This window comes from Podarcis erhardii (assembly GCF_964252035.2).
Source record: "Podarcis erhardii genome assembly, chromosome: 11".
Lineage (NCBI taxonomy): Eukaryota > Metazoa > Chordata > Lepidosauria > Squamata > Lacertidae > Podarcis > Podarcis erhardii.
This window is the reverse complement of record NC_138501.1, coordinates 43472839-43492248: the sequence shown is the minus strand read 5'-3', so window position 1 is coordinate 43492248 and position 19410 is coordinate 43472839. Positions and strand designations below refer to the sequence as shown.

Below are 19410 nucleotides of genomic sequence, written 5' to 3'. Positions count from 1 at the left end.
CAACACATATAAAAACACAATAAAACATCAACCATTAAAAATCTCCTGATACAGGACTGCCTTCAGATGTCTTCTAAAAGTTGTATAGTTATTTATCTCCATGGGAGGGCAATCCACAGGGCAGGTGCCACTACCAAGAAGACCCTCTGCCTGGTTCCCTGTAAGGTCACTTCTTGCAGTGAGGGAACCGCCAGAAGACCATTGGAGCTGGACCTCTTTGTCCGGGCTAAACAATGGAGTTATGCAGGACCAAGTCCGAAAAGGGCTTTACAGGTCAGCACCAACACTTTGAATTGTGCTTGGAAGCCAGTGTAGGACTGGTCCACACACACTCAAGAGTGCTTAAAGCAGGAATTGCCAACCTGTTTAGATCCATGGGCACATGTGGATTTCTGGGTGAATGTGTGTGCAGTGGAACCTCAGGTTACGTACCGTCCTCCTTATGAATGCTTCGGGTAACGAGCTCTGCTAACCTGGAAGTAGATGCCTCTACAGTGGTACCTCAGGTTACATACGCTTCAGGTTACAGACCTGACCCAGAAACAGTACCTCAGGTTCAGAACTTTGCTTCAGGATGAGAACAGAAATTGCACAGCAGCAGGAGGCCCCATTAACTAAAGTGGTGCTTCAGGTTAAGAACGGACCTCCGGAATGAATTAAGTACTTAAACCGAGGTACCACTGTAGTTGCAAACTTAGCCCAGGAGCGGAAGTTGTGCATCGGCAACAACGCAGCAACGGGAGACACCATTAGCAAAAGTATGCCTCATGTTAAGAACAGTTTCGGCTTAAGAACGAACCTCCGGAACAAATTAAGTTTGTAACCGGAGGTACCACTGTAATGATAAAAACAATTTAAAATATCTAAAAACATATAAAGGGAGGAATTAAATGTAGCGTTACGGCAATCGTTCTGTCAATGCAAGCATCTTGTTTTGCCGGACAGGACAATCTCCTATCCTCCCCCTGCACAACATTCTGGGGGTTCTCCCAAGATAATTTTGTGGGGCGTATGGGGAAAAGAGAGCAGGGGACAGCCCCACTGAGCTAGCAGAAGTCTTCTGCTTAGCGGGACTCATTAGTTGAATCCCACCCAAAATGCTTTTAAAATGATTTGAATGGCAAAGTTGTTATGAAACCACAATCTAAAAATATTATAAGGAAGGAAGGAAGCTGACAGGGCTATGTCCATTGCAGTACATTTTAATACTTGGTAAATGCTTGTCAGCATCTTCAAACCCCAGTCAAATGCAGCTGTGTGATAGACATATAAAAATAACCACCCTCCCCATTTAATAGGAGCATAAAGGGGGACGGGCATGCAAAGTGGCTATGTGTATACTGCAGCAAGTTATGCCTTGGGACGATGGTTGTCTGCACTCAAGAGCTGTCTGCAATAATAAATGGAAGGGCCATAGCTCAATGGCAGAACATCTCCTTTGCAACATGCAGAAGGTTGCAGGTTCTTGTTTTTTTAAAAAAAGTTTTTATTAACAATTTCAACATAACAAATTATCAAAACATATCATATTCATTATTTCTCCCCCTTTTTCCCACTCCCCCTTCAAACCCTCCCTCAGCTCCTTTCTCTGATTTCTCAGCACATATTATTCTCTGCATGTTATAAAGTTATACATATCCTTACATTATCTATCTATCATGTTATCAACTAATAAATTTGTGTATTCAAAACCTGCCAAGAAGTCCAATTCATTTTGTTGTCTTTTTAGATAAATTGTGAAAAGCTCCCATTCTTCCTTAAAGTCACAGTTGTCCTTGTCCCGCAATTTGTATGTCAATTTAGCCAACTCTGCGTAGCTCATCAATTTTTCTTGCCACTGTTCTTTCGTTGGGATTTCACATTCTTCCATCCTTGTGCTATCAAGACTCTTGCTGGTGTTGTAGCATACATAAATAAGTTCTTTGTTTTTCTTGGCAGGTCTTGTCCTACAATCCCTAACAGAAATACTTCTGGTTTTTTTTATAAATGCCATTTTCAACTTTTTTTTCAATTCATTATATATCATTAAAAAAAAAAATTTAACTTCTCTACATTCCCACCAGGACGCAGGTGGCGCTGTAGGTTAAACCACAGAGCCTAGGACTTGCCGATCAGAAGGTCGGCGGTTCGAATCCCCGCGACGGGGTGAGCTCCTGTTGCTCGGTCCCTGCTCCTGCCAACCTAGCAGTTCGAAAGTACAAGTAGATAAATAGGTACCACTCTGGCAGGAAGGTAAACGGCGTTTCTGTGCGCTACTCTGGTTCACCAGAAGTAGCTTAGTCATGCTGGCCACATGACCCGGAAGCTGTACGCCGGCTCCCTCGGCCAGTAAAGCGAGATGAGCGCCGCAACCCCAGAGTCGGCCACGACTGGACCTAATGGTCAGGGGTCCCACCATTCCCACCACATATGATAAAAAATCCCTTCTTTTTCTTTACATTTCCAACATATGTTTGACCCGGTTTTGTACATTTTTGCTATCTGTACTGGTGTAATATACCATCTACACATCAGAAGGTTGCAGGTTCATTCCTCCAGCATCTCCTGGTAGGGTTGGAGGGACTCCTGCCTGAAACTTTGGAGAGCTGCTGTCAGTCAGTGTGGACAATACTATGTGTGTTAGGCTCATCACAAGGTAATTTATTGTGCTTCTATCCTCAAATATTCCTGCCTCAATCCCAGCGCACTCTACAGTCTGCCCGGAAACAAACCCTCAAGATTCCTCGTGCAAATTTCACATGCTTCGCTGAACATGTATTTCTGGTGTGTAGCGTGGCGCTGGCCATGAGATGTGATTTCAAATTCAGTGATTGGGGCAAGGGGAGATGAGGGGGGCAGAGAAGACCCCCCACAATTCCTTTTCCAGAGCAAACTTAACAGCTGGAGGAAAGTATTTACCGAATCGCATTGAGACGCATTCAACCTTTGCATTATTTATTGTTCGCTACTGAGAAGGATAAGGCCATGAATTAGTGATGTGATAAAATAACCTCCCAAAAAACCTTTTAGGAACTACAGTGAAAAGGTAAGAGCTCCTGATCATATTCCGTAACTTCTCTTGGCTTTTTGCGGGACCATATTGGAGAAAGGCATCATAAATAAATAACCTAAGTGAAGCAAAAAGAAATGGGGGGGGGGAGTGTTGAGGTTGGGGAAGAAATCTCATACGACCCTATTAAACCAGTAATTATTCCACATACACACAGTTTAAGACTGGGGGGGGGGGTATTAGAACCTTTAAAAAAGCCTCTCTGAGCTCCTGCCTCATGAAAAGTACAACTAGGAACAACGGCAATGGAGCAAGGTCTTTTTCAGTGGTGGCCCCTCATTTTGCAATATCAGGCTCATCTGGCACTTTCAGGTGTCTGGTGAATACCTTTTTTATTTCCCCAGGCCTTTTAAATGAGTTTTAGACATGAACCATTTTTATTCTTAGCAAAAGAGCATATTGCTGCTGACATTTGTTGAGGGTTGGGGTTTTTGACTAGACGACCCTTTGAGTCCCTTCCAACTCTGTGTGGGTTTTGTGACTTTTAGGTTGTTTTATTTCTTCTTGTGGACTGCTCTGAGAACATTATAAGGCAGTCCCACTGTAAGTAAAATAAAATAAAAAAGAAACTTGATAAAAGCCACAACGTTGTCATTTAGGATGTCCTTACCACTCATCTTGGAGGTGTAATTGCTCAGTGGTGCAGGCAAAGTGCTCTTCATATGCTCAGAGGTACTCTTGCCTTCAGTAGGACTTCACATGTTTGAAGCCTGAGTTGACCGTGAAAATACCCTTATTTTTCCATGTATAAAACAATGTTTTATAAGGGTGTTGTCTTATACACGGATAGTGTAGGTGAGGAACGGGCGATTGGTGGCATTCGCGAATTGGAGAATCCAATTGGCAATTGGGTGGGTGATTGGTGGCTGTGGCAAGGCCTGCTTGCGATTGGCTGCTGCTGCGGCAATATGGCGGGCGATTGGCAGCTGATGGTGGCAAGTGGGCAGACAATTGGTCACCTTGTCGAGATGTGCAATTTGCAGTGGTGGTCAGGCGGGTGAGGGATTATTGGCAACCGCCCCCCCAAAAAGGGGGCGTCTTATACACGGAAAAATCCAGTAGATTCCAGAGCATAGCTGTCAAGCGTCCCTTATTTGGCGGGACAGTCCCTTATCCCAGCGCCATGTCCTGCTGCTGTCCCATTTGCTTCCAGCCCCTGACTTTGCTTTGTCCTGCACTGGCTCTCATCAGGGAAAACAGCAACTAAGCATGAGATGAGGGCAGAGTTGTTGCTGTTGTTATTCCTAAGGTCTGGAGTCATAAGAGTCATAGAACTGAGTCTTATCAAGGGATGAGGATGCATATATTTTGGTGCCAAGATCTCACGGGAGCCAGCTGACTCACACGAGAACTTGGCATCAAAAATAGGACATCCAATCAGGAGCCAGGATGGTGAAATTGGGATTGTTGATGGGCCTGTTATTCCTATCCAGTTAGGGTGAGCACACATCATCATCATCATCATCATCATCATCATCATGTAGAAACAATCTGCCTTGGGCCCATTTTTAGCTGGGTGGGGAATCCTGCACCTAAACACTTGCTGCAGACATGCTTCCTCCACCTGATCCAGCCCAATCGGTCACAGCAGGGGAAGACCTCCTGCAGATCTTATCAGAAGGTTCATTCCATAAAATATAGGAACCAGGCCTTTAGTGTTGTGGCATCTACTGCCCTTGGAATTCCCTCCCCTTGAATATTAGAAAGACGCTATCTGTTGTCTTTTGGGCAGCTGCTGAAGAGTTCCCCCTTTCAACAAGCAGCCTAAGGCTGCATTCACACAGCATTCATTCCATTTCCCCAGTTCCACACCTGATGTTTCCTGCACTTTATGTGATATTTTGCACAAAAGACACTCCTTGAACTCTAGCAGATGTGTTGCACTCATTTTCATGATGATTGCTTCCAGAAAAGAAAAAGAAATATTTGCAACCTCGTTAAGCCAGAATGTTGTAGGAGTTCCATGGTGTAATTTCTTCACATTTGTCACACATCATACCATGGGGCAGGATTTGGGGTGGCATTCCAGCAGACAGTTCTTTCCTGCCATTTTCATGGATGAATCATGTGCACGCATGTGTATAAAAGGCAGCAGCATGCCCAGTGATGTTAGAAGGCTGACACCGAGACCCAACAGAGGAACACTTTAACCCAGTCCAAACCAACCCTAGCCATGTGCAAATGAGGTTTGGTTTGCCCTGCTAGTGTCTAAACTGAACCTAAACAGTTTCTCAAAGGGCATTGTTTTGTTTTGTTTTGAAATACATGTAGATCAGGCATGGCTAAACTTGGCCCTCCAGCTGTTTTGGTACTACAACTCCCATCATCCCTAGCTAACAGGACCAGTGGTCAGTGATGATGGGAACTGTAGTCCCAAAACAGCTGGAGGGCCAAGTCTGACCATCCCTGATGTAGATGTTCCACACGGGCTTTCCACATTTCATCCAGGGAACTTCAGTTCTGCAAATGTGCATTTGGCAAGGCCTTTCCACGCTCAAAACAAGGAGGGGAGGAGAATTATGTTGGCTCAGCTTTGTCTCCAACCATGTGCATTAACTTAGCAGATTAATGTTGCATTTACTCAGCATAGTACTGCCGAGCGGAGCAGGAAATATAGTACTGTAGAGTTCATGGGAGTAGATATAAAATATTAGGTCAAGATTGTCTGACCCGCTATGCTAAAAGAGTTATTTGTTCTGGATTCATTTCACAGTCGTTTTCACTTGCTTCAAGAATATGCTATATTTTGCCTTCCAGATTAGGCCGCCTCTGTACCATCACTATTTTGTAGGAGGGATTTGAGAGCATACTAGGTTTGTGCAATTAAAGCACTTTAAAGTGCTCTGGGGCTCTAGTGCAACAGATTCACTACTATTTTAAAAGCATGCTTTTTTTAGCTTAGAAAAATGATGAATGAATGATGAACAGGAAGGCGTACAAACACCTTGCAAGCAAATCAGGATAGCCGCTTCTCATTGTCATGTAACTGCTCTGCAAACAAATCAGAATAAATGCTGTGGGTTAAACCACAGAGCATAGGACTTGCTGATCAGAAGGTCAGCGGTTCGAATCCCCGTGACGGGGTGAGCTCCCGTTGCTCGGTCCCTGCTCCTGCCAACCTAGCAGTTCGAAAGCACATCAAAGTGCAAGTAGATAAATAGGTACTGCTCCGGCGGGAAGGTAAACGGCGTTTCCGTGCGCTGCTCTGGTTCGCCAGAAGCAGCTTAGTCATGATGGCCACATGACCCGGAAGCTGTACGCTGGCCCCCACAACCAATAAAGCGAGATGAGCGCCGCAACCCGAGAGTCAGCCACGACTGTACCTAAATGTCAGGGGTCCCTTTACCTTTACCTTTAATTACCAGACATAGTCTAACCTCTGCATAAGCTATCTGCATGAATGCCTAATAAACAGATCATCTGGAGGAGCCCCAAGGCTGCCAGTTATAACCACAGCAAGTCACAAGTAAGTACTGTTGGATAGGGATGCAGGTGGCGCTGAGCCTCTTGGGCTTGCCGATCAGAAGGTCAGTGGTTCGAAACCCTGCAACAAAGTGAGCTCCCGTTGCTCTGTCCCAGCTCCTACCAACCTAGCAGTTTGAAAGCACGCCAGTGCAAGCAGATAAATAGGTACCACGTAAACAGTGTTTCTGTGCACTCTGGTTTCCGTCGCGGTGTTCCGTTGCGCCAAAAGCGGTATAATCATGCTGGCCACATGACCTGGAAAGCTGTCTGTGGACAAACATCAGCTCCCTTGGCCTGAAAGCGAGATGAGCGCCGCAACCCCATAGTCGCCTTTGACTGGACTTAACTGTCCAGGGGTCCTTTACCTTTTACCTGTTGAATTCAGTGGGGCTTACTCCTGAGTAAGTGGCATTAGGATTGCAGCCTAACACAGGGCTGGATTTGAGGGACAACAAACCCACAGCTGTAGGAATCAGGCAGAGAAGCATGTCTCCTGAAGAGACCTTGCAAGAAAAGAGCGAAATGCTTCCGTTTGGGAATATATCCTACAGCGTTCAGATAATCAGGTCTCCTAATTTTGGGGGCGGAGGAAGGAATCAGTAGCGTAAGCCAACACTAATAGCTTTATCTTTTGGAAATACAATGATTTAACTGCGGTAATTCTTCCCAAGGGATTAACACAATCCATTGTAAGACCCGCTTTTTCAGTTTGTTTTGCACATAGATTTCTCCGTGTTCGTTTCCATGAATCTGTGAATGCCCAGCTTTCATTTAAGATTGTGAGGAAGATGTGAATCTGTCCATAGAAATCAGTGATTGGGATTTAACACACTTTTAAATGTGTCGGGGTGGGCAGGTTGAGTTAATGTTTTTGTTTGCATGTGTTTTTATGTCTTTATATGTTATGTGTTTTTATGTTGCAAGCTGCCCTATAAGGGCAGTATATAAATTTAATTTTAAATGCTAATGCTATTTTAGGATGCATGAATGGAAGTTCAGGGGCCAGATCAAGGGATGTAATAGTCCCACTCTATTCTGCCTTGGTCAGACCCAACCTGGAGTACAGTGTCCAACTTTGGGCTCCACAATTTAAATAGGATACAGTGGTGCCTCGCAAGACGAAATTAATTCGTTCCGCAAGTTTTTTCTTCTTGCGAGTTTTTCGTCTTGCGAAGCACGGTTTCCCATAGGAATGCATTGAAAATCAATTAATGCGTTCCTATGGAGACCGCTTGCCAGGCTGGCGGTGCGGAGAAGGTACGGGAACAGAGGGGAAGGCGCGCAGCGCTTCTCCTCTGTTCCCGGGGCTTGCGGTGGGAGGAGGGTTTTTCCTCCCCACGCCAACATTTAGAACAGCATTCTGAAAGTTGGCGGTGGGAAGGAAAACCCTCCTCCCACCGCAAGTCTTCAGGACAGCCTTCCAAAGGCTGGCGGCGGGAGGAGGTCTCTCCGCCCCACCGCCAGCCTTCGGAGCAGCCTTCCGAAGGCTGGCGGCGGTAGGAGGTCTCTCCGCCCCACCGCCAGCCTTCGGAGGAGGTCCGAGGACAGTGAGGAAGAGGCGCTGCTCTTCCCCGCTGTCCCGGAGATTTCCCTATGGGCTTTCGTCTTGCGAAGGAAGCCCATAGGGAAATTCGTTTTGCGAAGCGCCTCCAAAACGGAAAACCCTTTCATCTAGCGGGTTTTCCGTCTTGCGAGGCGTTCGTCTTGCGGGGCACCACTGTATTGACAAACTGGAACATGTGCAGAGGAAGGCAACCAAGATGGTTAAGGGTCTGGAAACCAAGGAATGGTTGAGGGAGTTGGGTATGTTTAGTCTGGGAAAGAGGAGACTGAGATATTATAGCCACAAAATATCTTAAGGGCTGTCACATGGAGGATGGAACAAGCTTGTTTGGAAGGAGGAATTTTGATTTGGCTCACATGTAAAGGTGGACCTTTTAAATCCACACTTTCTGAATCAATACACAAAACTGAAATGCAGCCGCCCTTAAAAATTCATACTTCTCCCAATTTTGCAATGCAGCTCTCCCACCAAGAAGTGTGGGGAGAAATGCACATATTGGTGAAAAGGACATGCAAAATGCATTACATTAGGGGAAATTGGATAAGAATGGGCACATTAGAGAAAAAAATACAGTGGTACCTTGGTTTACAACCATAATCCATTCTGGAGGTCCGTTTGTAAACCAAAACAGGTTGTAACCCAAGGTGCGCTTTCACCAATGGGACCTCCACATTTTTTTTTGTCGTAATCCCGAAAAAATGCGTTGTAATCCAAAAAAAAGTTTACAAACCGGGACATGCACTTCCAGGTTTGACGTGTTTATAAACCAAAATGTATGCAAACCAGACTGTTTGCAAACCAAGGTACCACTGTACACTAAAATGCTGTTGAATTTTCACAATGACTTTTTTAAAAAAAACAAAAACAAGCCAACCACAAACTAATGTGCAAATCTGGATAACTGAACTTGAGGCTGGAAAAATGAGAAACTGAAATTGTGCGATTCATCAAATTTGCCTAATATACACATTTCTGCAATGCAGTTTCCGCGAAAACAATTCACTTTTGTATGTATTCCCAGGGGAACTGAAGGAGGCAGTGGTGCGCCCGCTCTTAAAGAAAACATCATTAGATCCTTTAGATCTATCCAATTACCGCCCGGTTTCGAATCTTCCATTCCTGGGTAAGGTGATTGAGAGAGCGGTTGCTGAACAGCTTGGTAGGTTTCTGGATGAAACATCAGCTCTGGATCCATTCCAGTCCGGCTTCCGCGCTGGTCATGGGACCGAGACGGCTCTGGTCGCCCTAACAGATGATCTCCGCAGGCAGCTGGATCGAGGCGGGTCGGGGCTGCTGATTCTTCTAGACCTGTCAGCAGCCTTCGACATGGTCGATCACGAACTCCTAGACCACCGCCTTGCCGACGTGGGGATCCAGGGCACAGTCCTTCAATGGCTGCGCTCGTTTCTCTCTGGTCGGGGACAGAGGGTGGCGCTTGGGGGGGAATTGTCATCCCGCCACTCCTTGGTGTGTGGTGTGCCCCAGGGTGCAATACTCTCCCCGATGCTTTTTAACATCTTTATGCGCCCCCTCGCCCAGCTTGTCCGGAGTTTTGGGCTGGGCTGCCATCAGTATGCTGATGACACCCAACTCTATCTGTTGATGGACGGCCACCCGGACTCGGCCCCAGACACACTGATCAGATGCTTGGAGGCTGTGGCTGGATGGTTTCGTGGGAGCCGGTTGAAGTTAAATCCTTCGAAGACAGAGGTCCTCTGGCTGGGACGGGACGACTTGGGACTGAGGGGGCAACTCCCATCTCTTGCGGGGGTGCAATTAGTGCCAGCACCATCCGTTAAGAGTTTGGGTGTAATCTTCGATACCTCCCTCTCTATGGAGGCGCAGATTGCAGCTATAACAAAGGCGGCATTTTTTCATCTCCGCCAAGCTAAGCAGTTGGCTCCTTACCTCTCTCGCCCTGACCTAGCCACTGTGATCCACGCGACGGTCACCTCCAGACTGGATTATTGTAACTCGCTCTACGTGGGGCTGCCCTTGAGACTGACCCAGAAACTCCAACGGGTGCAGAATGCCGCAGCGAGACTCCTTACGGGGTCTTCGCTTAGAGATCACATTCATCCGGTGCTATACAAGCTGCACTGGCTCCCGGTGGAGTACAGGATCAGGTTTAAGGTGCTGGTTTTAACCTTCAAAGCCCTATACGGCCTAGGGCCCTCGTACCTACGGGACCGCCTCTCCTGGTATGCCCCACAGAGGAACTTACGGTCTTCAAATAAAAACACCTTGAAGGTCCCAAGCCACAGAGAGGTTAGGCTGGCCTCAACCAGAGCCAGGGCTTTTTCGGCTGCGGCTCCAACCTGGTGGAACGCTCTGTCACAAGAGACAAGGGCCCTGCAGGACTTGACATCTTTCCGCAGGGCCTGCAAGACAGAGCTGTTCCACCTGGCCTTTTGTTAGGGCGCAGCCTGACTCCCTCCTTTGGCAATCTTTTCAAGACTTTAGCTTATGGTTGCCATTAATTTTGTTTTAAACTCATTTTTATAATGTTTTATAATGTTGTATTGTTTTAGTGTTGTTAGCCGCCCTGAGCCCGGCTTCGGCTGGGGAGGGCGGGATATAAATAAAATTTATTATTATTATTATTATTATTATTTTGATATGCTTCTTGAACACATTACTTCTCCTGCCAACCTAGCAGTTCGAAAGCACGTCAAAGTGCAAGTAGATAAATAGGTACCGCTCCGGCGGGAAGGTAAACGGCGATTCCATGCGCTGCTCTGGTTCACCAGAAGTGGCTTAGTCATGCTGGCCACATGACCCGGAAGCTGTACGCCGGCTTCCTTGGCCAGTAAAGCGAGATGAGCGCTGCAACCCCAGAGTCAGCCACAACTGGACCTAATGGTCAGGGGTCCCTTTACCTTTACACATTACTTGGCTGGAGAATTCACTGCTGCAAAATTCAGAGGAGTGCAAATTCCGAAGGATGGCTATTTGCGTATTGTTTTGGAAAGTACAGAAAAGGGTAGGTTCCCTTTGAATTGTGAGCAGTTTCTCCTCCATACCTAGGGGCAGAGCCATGGTAGTCTGCCTATATGCTAATGCCAACCCGGTTAATTACACACTCTGTATTAACGGAGATGGTTTTTACTATGCACTTCGCCTGCATTAGTCACTCCCAGTCAAGAAAGATGGGCCTGGGCAGGTTGGATATTGACGTTTCTGCAATTTGCACAATAAAAGTTTAACAGTTTACATCTACTCTACAGCTTCATCAATGTTTTCAATGTATCACCTGCTCAGTTGAATGGTACTTATGCATGCATTGATTCTTTTTTCTCTCTCTCCTCTCTCTGTTTCTCTTTCCTAAGCATGCAAACGCAAAGAACAAGAACCAAACAAAGATAGGAACAACTCCCAGAAGAAATCTCGTCTGGTTTTCACTGATCTCCAACGCAGAACACTTTTTGCCATCTTCAAAGAGAACAAACGTCCGTCCAAAGAAATGCAGATCACCATCTCTCAGCAGCTGGGCTTGGAACTTACCACTGTCAGTAACTTCTTCATGAATGCTAGGAGGCGGAGCCTCGAAAAATGGCAGGATGATCTGAGCACCGGGGGGCCCTCCTCAACCTCCACCACTTGTACCAAAGCATGATCGAAAATCAGAATCTAAATTGGGCACAACTCAACTAATATATATATATGAAAAGGAATGGATTCTTCCTGGGGCCCTTCACTGGTGATATGAAAGCACAAACCTCTTAAAACAGTAATACTGATTTACAACACAGGGCATTTTAATTTTATTTCAATGGTTTTTTAGGGTTTTCTTCTTTTTGAAAAATATATGTGCAGGTCAAAAATACATTAAAAGGCAAGACTAAGCATGTCTGAAACAGAAGTAGGTCGTGCATGACCCAAATTAATCCAGGGTTATCATGACAGAGCCAATGGAAGCTGAAAATATTCATCAGCTTCGAGGGCCAAGGAATCGGTCAACAAGACAGCATCAACTTTGCTAAGATTTGTTTACCAAAGGAAATCCAAAGACACTGGGCCTATTTTGTTTCCAACATGCTTAGTTTCTCCACACTACTATACCAAAGCTCACAAGCATTGAAACATACAAGTACTGAGCACAAACTTAATCTAGACCTAAGAACATGGGGGGTTTATTTTAGAAACTCAGGCATTGTTACGTTAAACATTTTCAGAACTATCCGACTTGCTTTCTCTTAAGGGGGGGGAATGTCAATGGAGATAAGGTCTTGGATCAGTACGATTCGGTTCCCTTGAACCCAAACTATCAAGCACAAAGACACCAGAAAACAGGAACAGCTCTGGACTCTTTGCCTGTTCTTACAAGACGTGCTCGGAGTTAGGGGGTGTTAGCGAACACATTGGTTTCAAGCACACTTTTGCAGGTCTTCACAATTTCTATTTGTACATAGTGCAGACACACACTCAGGAAGCCAGATTAAGATGCTACCACAGACAGAGCAAATGCAACACTTGAAACGCTCTAGACTTTATTTTATATTTAAAAAAAAAAAACCACTAATGGTGAATATGTCCTTAACAGTTATGAGACATCCAATTTCATCCCCTCACTTATTTATTTTATTATTATTATTTTTGGGGCCACATCCATTCTGTGTTTGAGTTAGTTGGTGTTTCCAGGAAGGAAAATAAAGCCAATGCCTTCATAACTTCACTGACCACTGGAGCACTTACTCCAAGTCTCTTCCATGGATAAAAAGCATCCCACCCACCACTTCATGTAAGAATGCAACACACCAAAGATGCAGGATATTGCAAGCCAAAGACCATTATAACTTGCCATTTTCCAACGTCATTGTCATCGCCATTGTCCTTGTCATCAGTGTAGTCAGGTTTTGAATATGTTAGAAGTAAACACCAGTCAATGTACAGCTCTATTCCAGTCCACCTGTCCAGTGAGCTGAAAGAAACAGTGTTCTCAAGTGAAGCATCAAAGATAACTTTTAATCTCACTAGGGTACAGTGTTCACCTAAGGATACCCACACACAACACACGCCATCTTTCTCATCAGAATTGCTATGGTCACTCAATGTGCATATTCACCAGTGAATAGCCCCCCATTCCTTGGAACACCGCTTGAGTGTTCAAAAGCAAGCCAAATGCTGTAACGATCCTTTAAAGACACTTGAGACTCTTTTATGTACTACTTAATCGAAACCAAAGAAACTTTTTCTGCACCTACTTCTTCTGCAACAAACTGTTCCATTTAGGGGGAAAAAAAATAAAGAAATGAATAATAATTTAAATAAAAAAATAAAAAAACCAAACCAAGGAAGCACGTCAGGAAACAAACCAATGCTAACACACTGTGTTTTGACAGACATCTTGGGACATTTTTAGGAAGCAGAGTTCAAAGAAAGGGTTGACAAGAAAGGAAACGAATGGAAAAGCCAATGGGGATTGCTGCTTCATTTTGACAACTCAGTAATCTTAAAGTTGAAGATTGTCTTTAATTTGTGCCTATGCAGTTTTTTCAAAAGAACAAGGAACAGAGCAACCGAGACCTCAACAGCTACAATACCAAAGATGAGGATTTCTCACGACTTTTAGTTCAGTTCATTCTTCCCCCCCTTGCACAGCTAATATGCGTATAGCACGATTGATCTGTGCAAAGGTAAATTGATTCTGTTTCTTTTGAGCAACAAAAAACAAACACACAAAAAGGATGATATTTTTCTTTTTAATATTAAAAAGTTCTTTTCTTTTTTTCCAATTTCTGCTCTCACGTGGAATCTTCCAAAGGATTCCATGGGCTCCAAGTATAAGATGTTGGGATACTAAGCTAATGGATCTTCTCCAACCCGATGTTGTGTGTGTGTGGAGTGGAGAAGCATCTTACTCTTTAAATGATAATTTTGGCTCAGTGGGGTTGCATATGTTATGTGATTTTTAAATGATAACCTGGGAGACAGGGGTCAGAGGACAACTTTTGTGAATGCAAATGAATGGTATGTGTTCTTGTTTCATACTTGAGGAAACTCATACTGTTGGAAAGGAGCCTGACACATATAATCCAGACAGTGAATAGTTAGTTCTTTGTCAGATCTTTGGGCAGTTTAACTTCACTATCCAGTGTCCTGCACATGGCCATTAAGTCTTGACCACTCAGGTCCAGATCTTCCCACCAGACCAGTGTTTCTCAAATTAGAAAATCATAGACCTTCTAGACCTTCTAGCTCTTTGGTCCCCACACCACCAAGCAGGCCCAAACAATCCTGTGCCTAGCTCCTGCTCACACAGTATACAGCTCTGATTCATCCACGGTATACAGCTTCTTCCCTCAGATTCATATACATTCACTCTTCCTGGGAGAACTCCCTCTCTGAACTCAGGAACTGGACATATAACATCAGAGATGCATGACTCTATCCTTCTCAGTCATCAATGTGAGTGGAGTGGTAATCCTTCCTTTGGGGAACCCAGAATATTGAAAGCGTATTAAGTAATAACACACCACCACCCTGGTTGAGAAACACTGTTCTTGGTGACTTTTTCAATATTGCGGACCCACCAATGGTATTCTGTCTCCATCGAGAGCCTGCATTCTGTTAATTCGAGCTAGTAATGAAATTTTCATAACGGCTATATGCAAAATCCACCTTCAGTCACCCCACTTCAAAGGGGAACCACCCGTAAGACACCTCCAACTCCTCTGTGGGGTGTTACTGTTTGGGAATCAGTAACTTAACTGGATGAGGAGCTGGAGATGTTGACTTGCCAGTATCATCCACACCCATTAAAATTGTTGCTAGTATTGCCAGACTTTTGTAGCAAAACTCTCCCCTTCTTTTTAAAAAAACAATTCTGGACTAAGCTCTCAGCTCAGATCCATCGCTATAACAATAACAGGGTGGTTATGATTAACTTCATTGTAGGAAAGAATTTGGAACTGTTTCACCTGTAGAACAAACTTGGATTCTTCCATGAGAAAGAGTTCAAGATGAAACGTCTTTTCAAATCCTAACCTGAAGATCTAAAGGAAAAGCACCCAAAATTCATTCCAAAGTGCTTTGGTGTGAGAGGTGGATTTTGCTTATATCAGAAGGGAGTGTTGGCCCAAAAAGTCTTGGAGCCAAAAACCTAAATTTCCCCTTCTAATTATTTTAAGAATTGCCATGGCAGAAACTGAAAGCCTGGCTTGAGGTCCAACCATAGCCACAGTGGCTTCTCAATGGTCACAGAACATCAACACTGAGTGAGTTTTGCAAAGCCTCTTGTGCAAATGAAAAGGATCACGAGGTCCATGTGAAAGTCTGGGTATGGTCAAATCCAGGCATCAGCAGATGTGGCCCATCCCTCCAAAATAAGATCCACACTTTGCATCTTGGGTCATGTTCTATTCAGGAATGTTCACTTATGCAATGCTGTCGATTCATTCTTGCATTTGATTTGCTCATATGTCTCAGACGTCTAATTGGGATGAACACGGTACTTCAGCTGAAGAGCAAAAGGTCATTTCCAACCTCTTCAAATACTGCTCTCTGTTTTTCCTTTGCTTGCCAGAGAGAGATGGGTGATTCTGGGGGACTTCCTAGGCAGCAAAGTCAGTTTAAGCAGCTCACTGGCCAAGACTGTCAGGCCTCACTCTTGCCCTGCATGAACTGAGAGTGTGCCCTATATTACAGCCGCCCCTTCCCCTGTGGCTGTGTGTACATTGCAGGGAAACATTAGCAGCGATAAGCAAGCTGTCTTTCTCGGAATGCTTGTCTGCCATGCTGGCTGCTCTTAGGTATCCAGGAAGCCCTGATAAGACTTCCCAGGAACCCTAGAGTGACACAGATTGAATGCCGCTGGTCTAGAATCCATTTATATTGCCTTTTTTCCAGTTGTTGGTGAATGTGGGAATTATTTTTTTTAATATCCAGGTGCTCACACCATCAGACACACTCTGGACTGCAGAAGATGTTTCTGGATCATTTTTTTAGGGAGCATGGCCTGTGCTCCAATCCTGTCAATTGATACCATAGATCAGGCATCCCCATAGATCAGTCCAGATGTTTTGGGACTACAGTCCCCATCATCCCTGACCACTGGTCTTGTTAGCTAGGGATGATGGGAGTTGTAGTCCCAAAACATCTGGAGGGCTGAGTTTGGGGATGTCTGCCATAGATGCTACAGGGAAAAGGTTTCGTTACACTCAGTCACTTGCAGAGTCTTTGCATCAGTGTAAACGGCTGCAACAGGAGGGATTTCCTAAATTGCAGAAGTCCGCCTTTGTCCAAAGAGTATCTTGCATTGGTGTTACAAACTTTCAAGCAAAGGGGTAGGGAGATTCCCTCCACATTTACCTGCCCCCACCCCACGCACTGGCATGACAGTACACACACATAACTGGTAAGGCAGGGATAACTAAGTGCTCCCCTATTCCTTGAGCTAGAACAGGGTTTCCCAGGCTTGGCCCTCCAGATGTTTTGGGACTACAACTCCCATCATCCCTAGCTAGCAGGTCAGGGATGATAGGAAATGTATTCCCAAAACATCTGGAGACCAAAGTTTGGAAAACCCTGAGCTAGAACCACCCACTGAGACAGTATCAGAACAAATCCCGCCATCCTCTGTCAAAGGTGCGGACAAAATCCAATTGCAGCCATACCATACAGACAAGCAATGGGCAGAAAGCACTCAGTTATCTATGGAAAGGCTAGACAACATTATAAACATCTCAGTGCTAAGATTGCTGTCCAAAGAGGCTTGTAATCTCTGCGAGTCACAAGTCATGAAAGACCCCACACCCCATTTCTGTTATATGCAGGCAAAGAAGTCACAGTCAACGACAACAGGAAATCTAGTTTAAAAACAAGAAATGTGGAAGACACAGATTATGCATGTTAAGGGGAGTGGAATTCAGTTTTATCCAAGCACTTAGAGGCACCAGGGCTCAGGATAATTGCTGGTATTGTACTGAGCAACAGCCCAGTACAAACGATCCACTTGATGCAAGAGCTCTGCATTTTGACTATGTTCTTCTTAACTAGGACCTCCCTTTCTACCCAAGCAAAATCCGCGTGAAAATATTTTACATGGCAAAAGGTTTAGGCTGCAATCCTACATTCGCCTACTTGGGAGAAAGTGCCATTTAACTCAGTGTGACCTACTTTTGAGTAGATGTGTATAGGATTGCACTGGCAAAGCAGTCAGCCAGGAATGGGAAACCTGTGGCCCTGCAGCTATTGTGAGAAATCCATCACTCCCATCCAGCAAAACTGAGGCTCCCCATCCCTGCAGGAAGGCATACCTACATTACAAATTTATAGTGGGCTTCCCCTAAAAATCCCATGAAAGGTAGTTTGGGAAAATGCAGAGGAACTTCCTATAGAGATCCTTAGCCCCCTGCTACCTGGGGACAAGTCAGAGATGTGGCTTTTGCTTATCATCACACATTAGGTCTTCCATTTACTCCAGGTTTGAGAGAGAGAGAGAGAGAGAGAGAGAGGGAGAGAGAGAGAGAGAGAGAGATTAAACTTAGAACAATAGAGCATGTATCTCATTGGGTTTTTTCACATAGTCCGAAACATCAAAAGTATTCATCAGCATTGAACTACATTCCTGAGGTCAGCACTGGCATTATGTGTGTGTGCACATGTGTACACACACACACACACACACGGCAAGCCCTGGAAGGCAAAGCACCAGAACAGGAATCCCTAGGGATGAGGAGAAAGAGTTCGTGTGGAGAGCAGATTCATTGCACACAATCAAAGTTGCTACAGCTGTGCTTTGCTAGGATTGGAGTGCCCAAGTGTTGATAAAATATACCTTATGCATAATTGTGTGTGTGTGTGTGTGTGTGTGTGTGTGTGTGTACCCATTGCACATGGATATATACATATATAGACACACGCATTCAGACTTACCTGCGGTCTTACTCTAAAGAGAACTCTGACAGCATTTCTGGCGTAATGGTCATATTGGTGAAAAGGGATAATCTCAGACTGTCAAATCCTGTCATCTGGTATATCTACTCAGGCATGAGACGCATATTCTGTTTTAATTATATGAATACGAAAGAAAGTGGTTAATGTTTGACATGCCATTTGTAGCTCCACCAATGGCTGCCAACAGTTTAGCTGGTGATTTCTACTCAACGTATAACACACATTCTTCCTTCTCTGAAGTTTTCCAGTGTCTCTGTTCCCATTACTTCTGTTCCTAACCTCTTGTGGTCTTATTTTGACTTGTCCCAGCCGTATCTCCTTCATTGCAGTTGCACTGTTGGTAAACATTTATGTAACTTTGCCACCTGCCATTCACCGAATGACAAGGGCATCTTGGAGACATGGGAGCCATTGTTAAGATTTTAATTTTTTTTGATGTCTTGGCTTAAACTTCTGTATAATTGCATTGAGTACTGCTCGTTTTGTGTGTTCTGCTCCACCAAATAATAGCGATATAGTATCCCAACATCTTCCTTACCTTTTATACTTGGAGTTTTTTTTTCATGGGCACATCCAAGATGAATTCAACTTTCAAGAAACCTTGGATATTGTTTAATCATCTGTGGAGGAACAAAGAATGTGCTTGATTACTTCGGTTGAATAGCTTTATACTGGATCTCTCTTAACTAAAGCTAAATCCAAAGACCTACGGAGGACAAAAACCAGCAAAACGTAAAGCTCAGACCGACTTACGGGAATAGCAACCTCCTTTTTTTTTTACCCAAAAAAAAAGAGGAGAAGGGGCAATGACATAGCTATGGGGGAACAAAAATTCTGATGTTTTTCTTGCTTGTCACCATATTTAAGTATTTTGTGATTTTTTTTATAGATTATGCTTGGTCTACTCTATATTTATTATGGGAATTATTATTTTTGCTATTGTTTAAAAGTTACGCCAGTCATCTTCAAAGCCTTTATTTCTTTCCTGATAATGTTGGGGCTATATTGGTGGTTATCGATCGTAAGATTTGCTTTGATGAGATCAAGACCTAAGCCGAAAGCCTTAGCTCCAGTTAAATTTTCCTTCCCACCAAAGCTTCTGTTGGTTCCAATGGAGCCAGTGCGCCATCTTGGATTTTCAGATGCGACTTTAGCTGGAGCTAAAACGGTAGGGTCAGATTTCTGTTGATTACCCTTTTTGTGATTATTTTGATGACGTTGCTGGTTATTTTGGTTGCGGCCCACTTGGATGTGCTCCCAAACATGTCCCACTGAAATGAACCAAAGTTGTGCAGGAGCATGGATGCATGCTACTGCCGCAGATTTCAATGGGTCGTGTGCAAGAGCCTTTCCTGCTGGGCTGGGCCTTTTTGTTAGACTTAATTTGCTCTCCCCCCCCCCTTATTTATCAATCCTAGAATCGTAGTGCATCCTA

The 19410-nt window shown here is 44.5% G+C and overlaps 1 protein-coding gene across 1 annotated transcript in view; it reads left to right on the top strand.

Annotated features, from left to right (window-relative positions):
- The window catches only part of ONECUT2 (one cut homeobox 2), an 88587-nt gene extending 69724 nt beyond the window's left edge, over positions 1 to 18863 (top strand). The window contains exon 2 of the mRNA XM_081881543.1: positions 11408 to 18863. Within this exon, the coding sequence (XP_081737669.1) occupies positions 11408 to 11694 (287 nt within the window). The 3' untranslated portion in view covers positions 11695 to 18863. The remainder of the gene's footprint in view (positions 1 to 11407) is intronic.
- Positions 18864 to 19410: the final 547 nt, after the last annotated feature.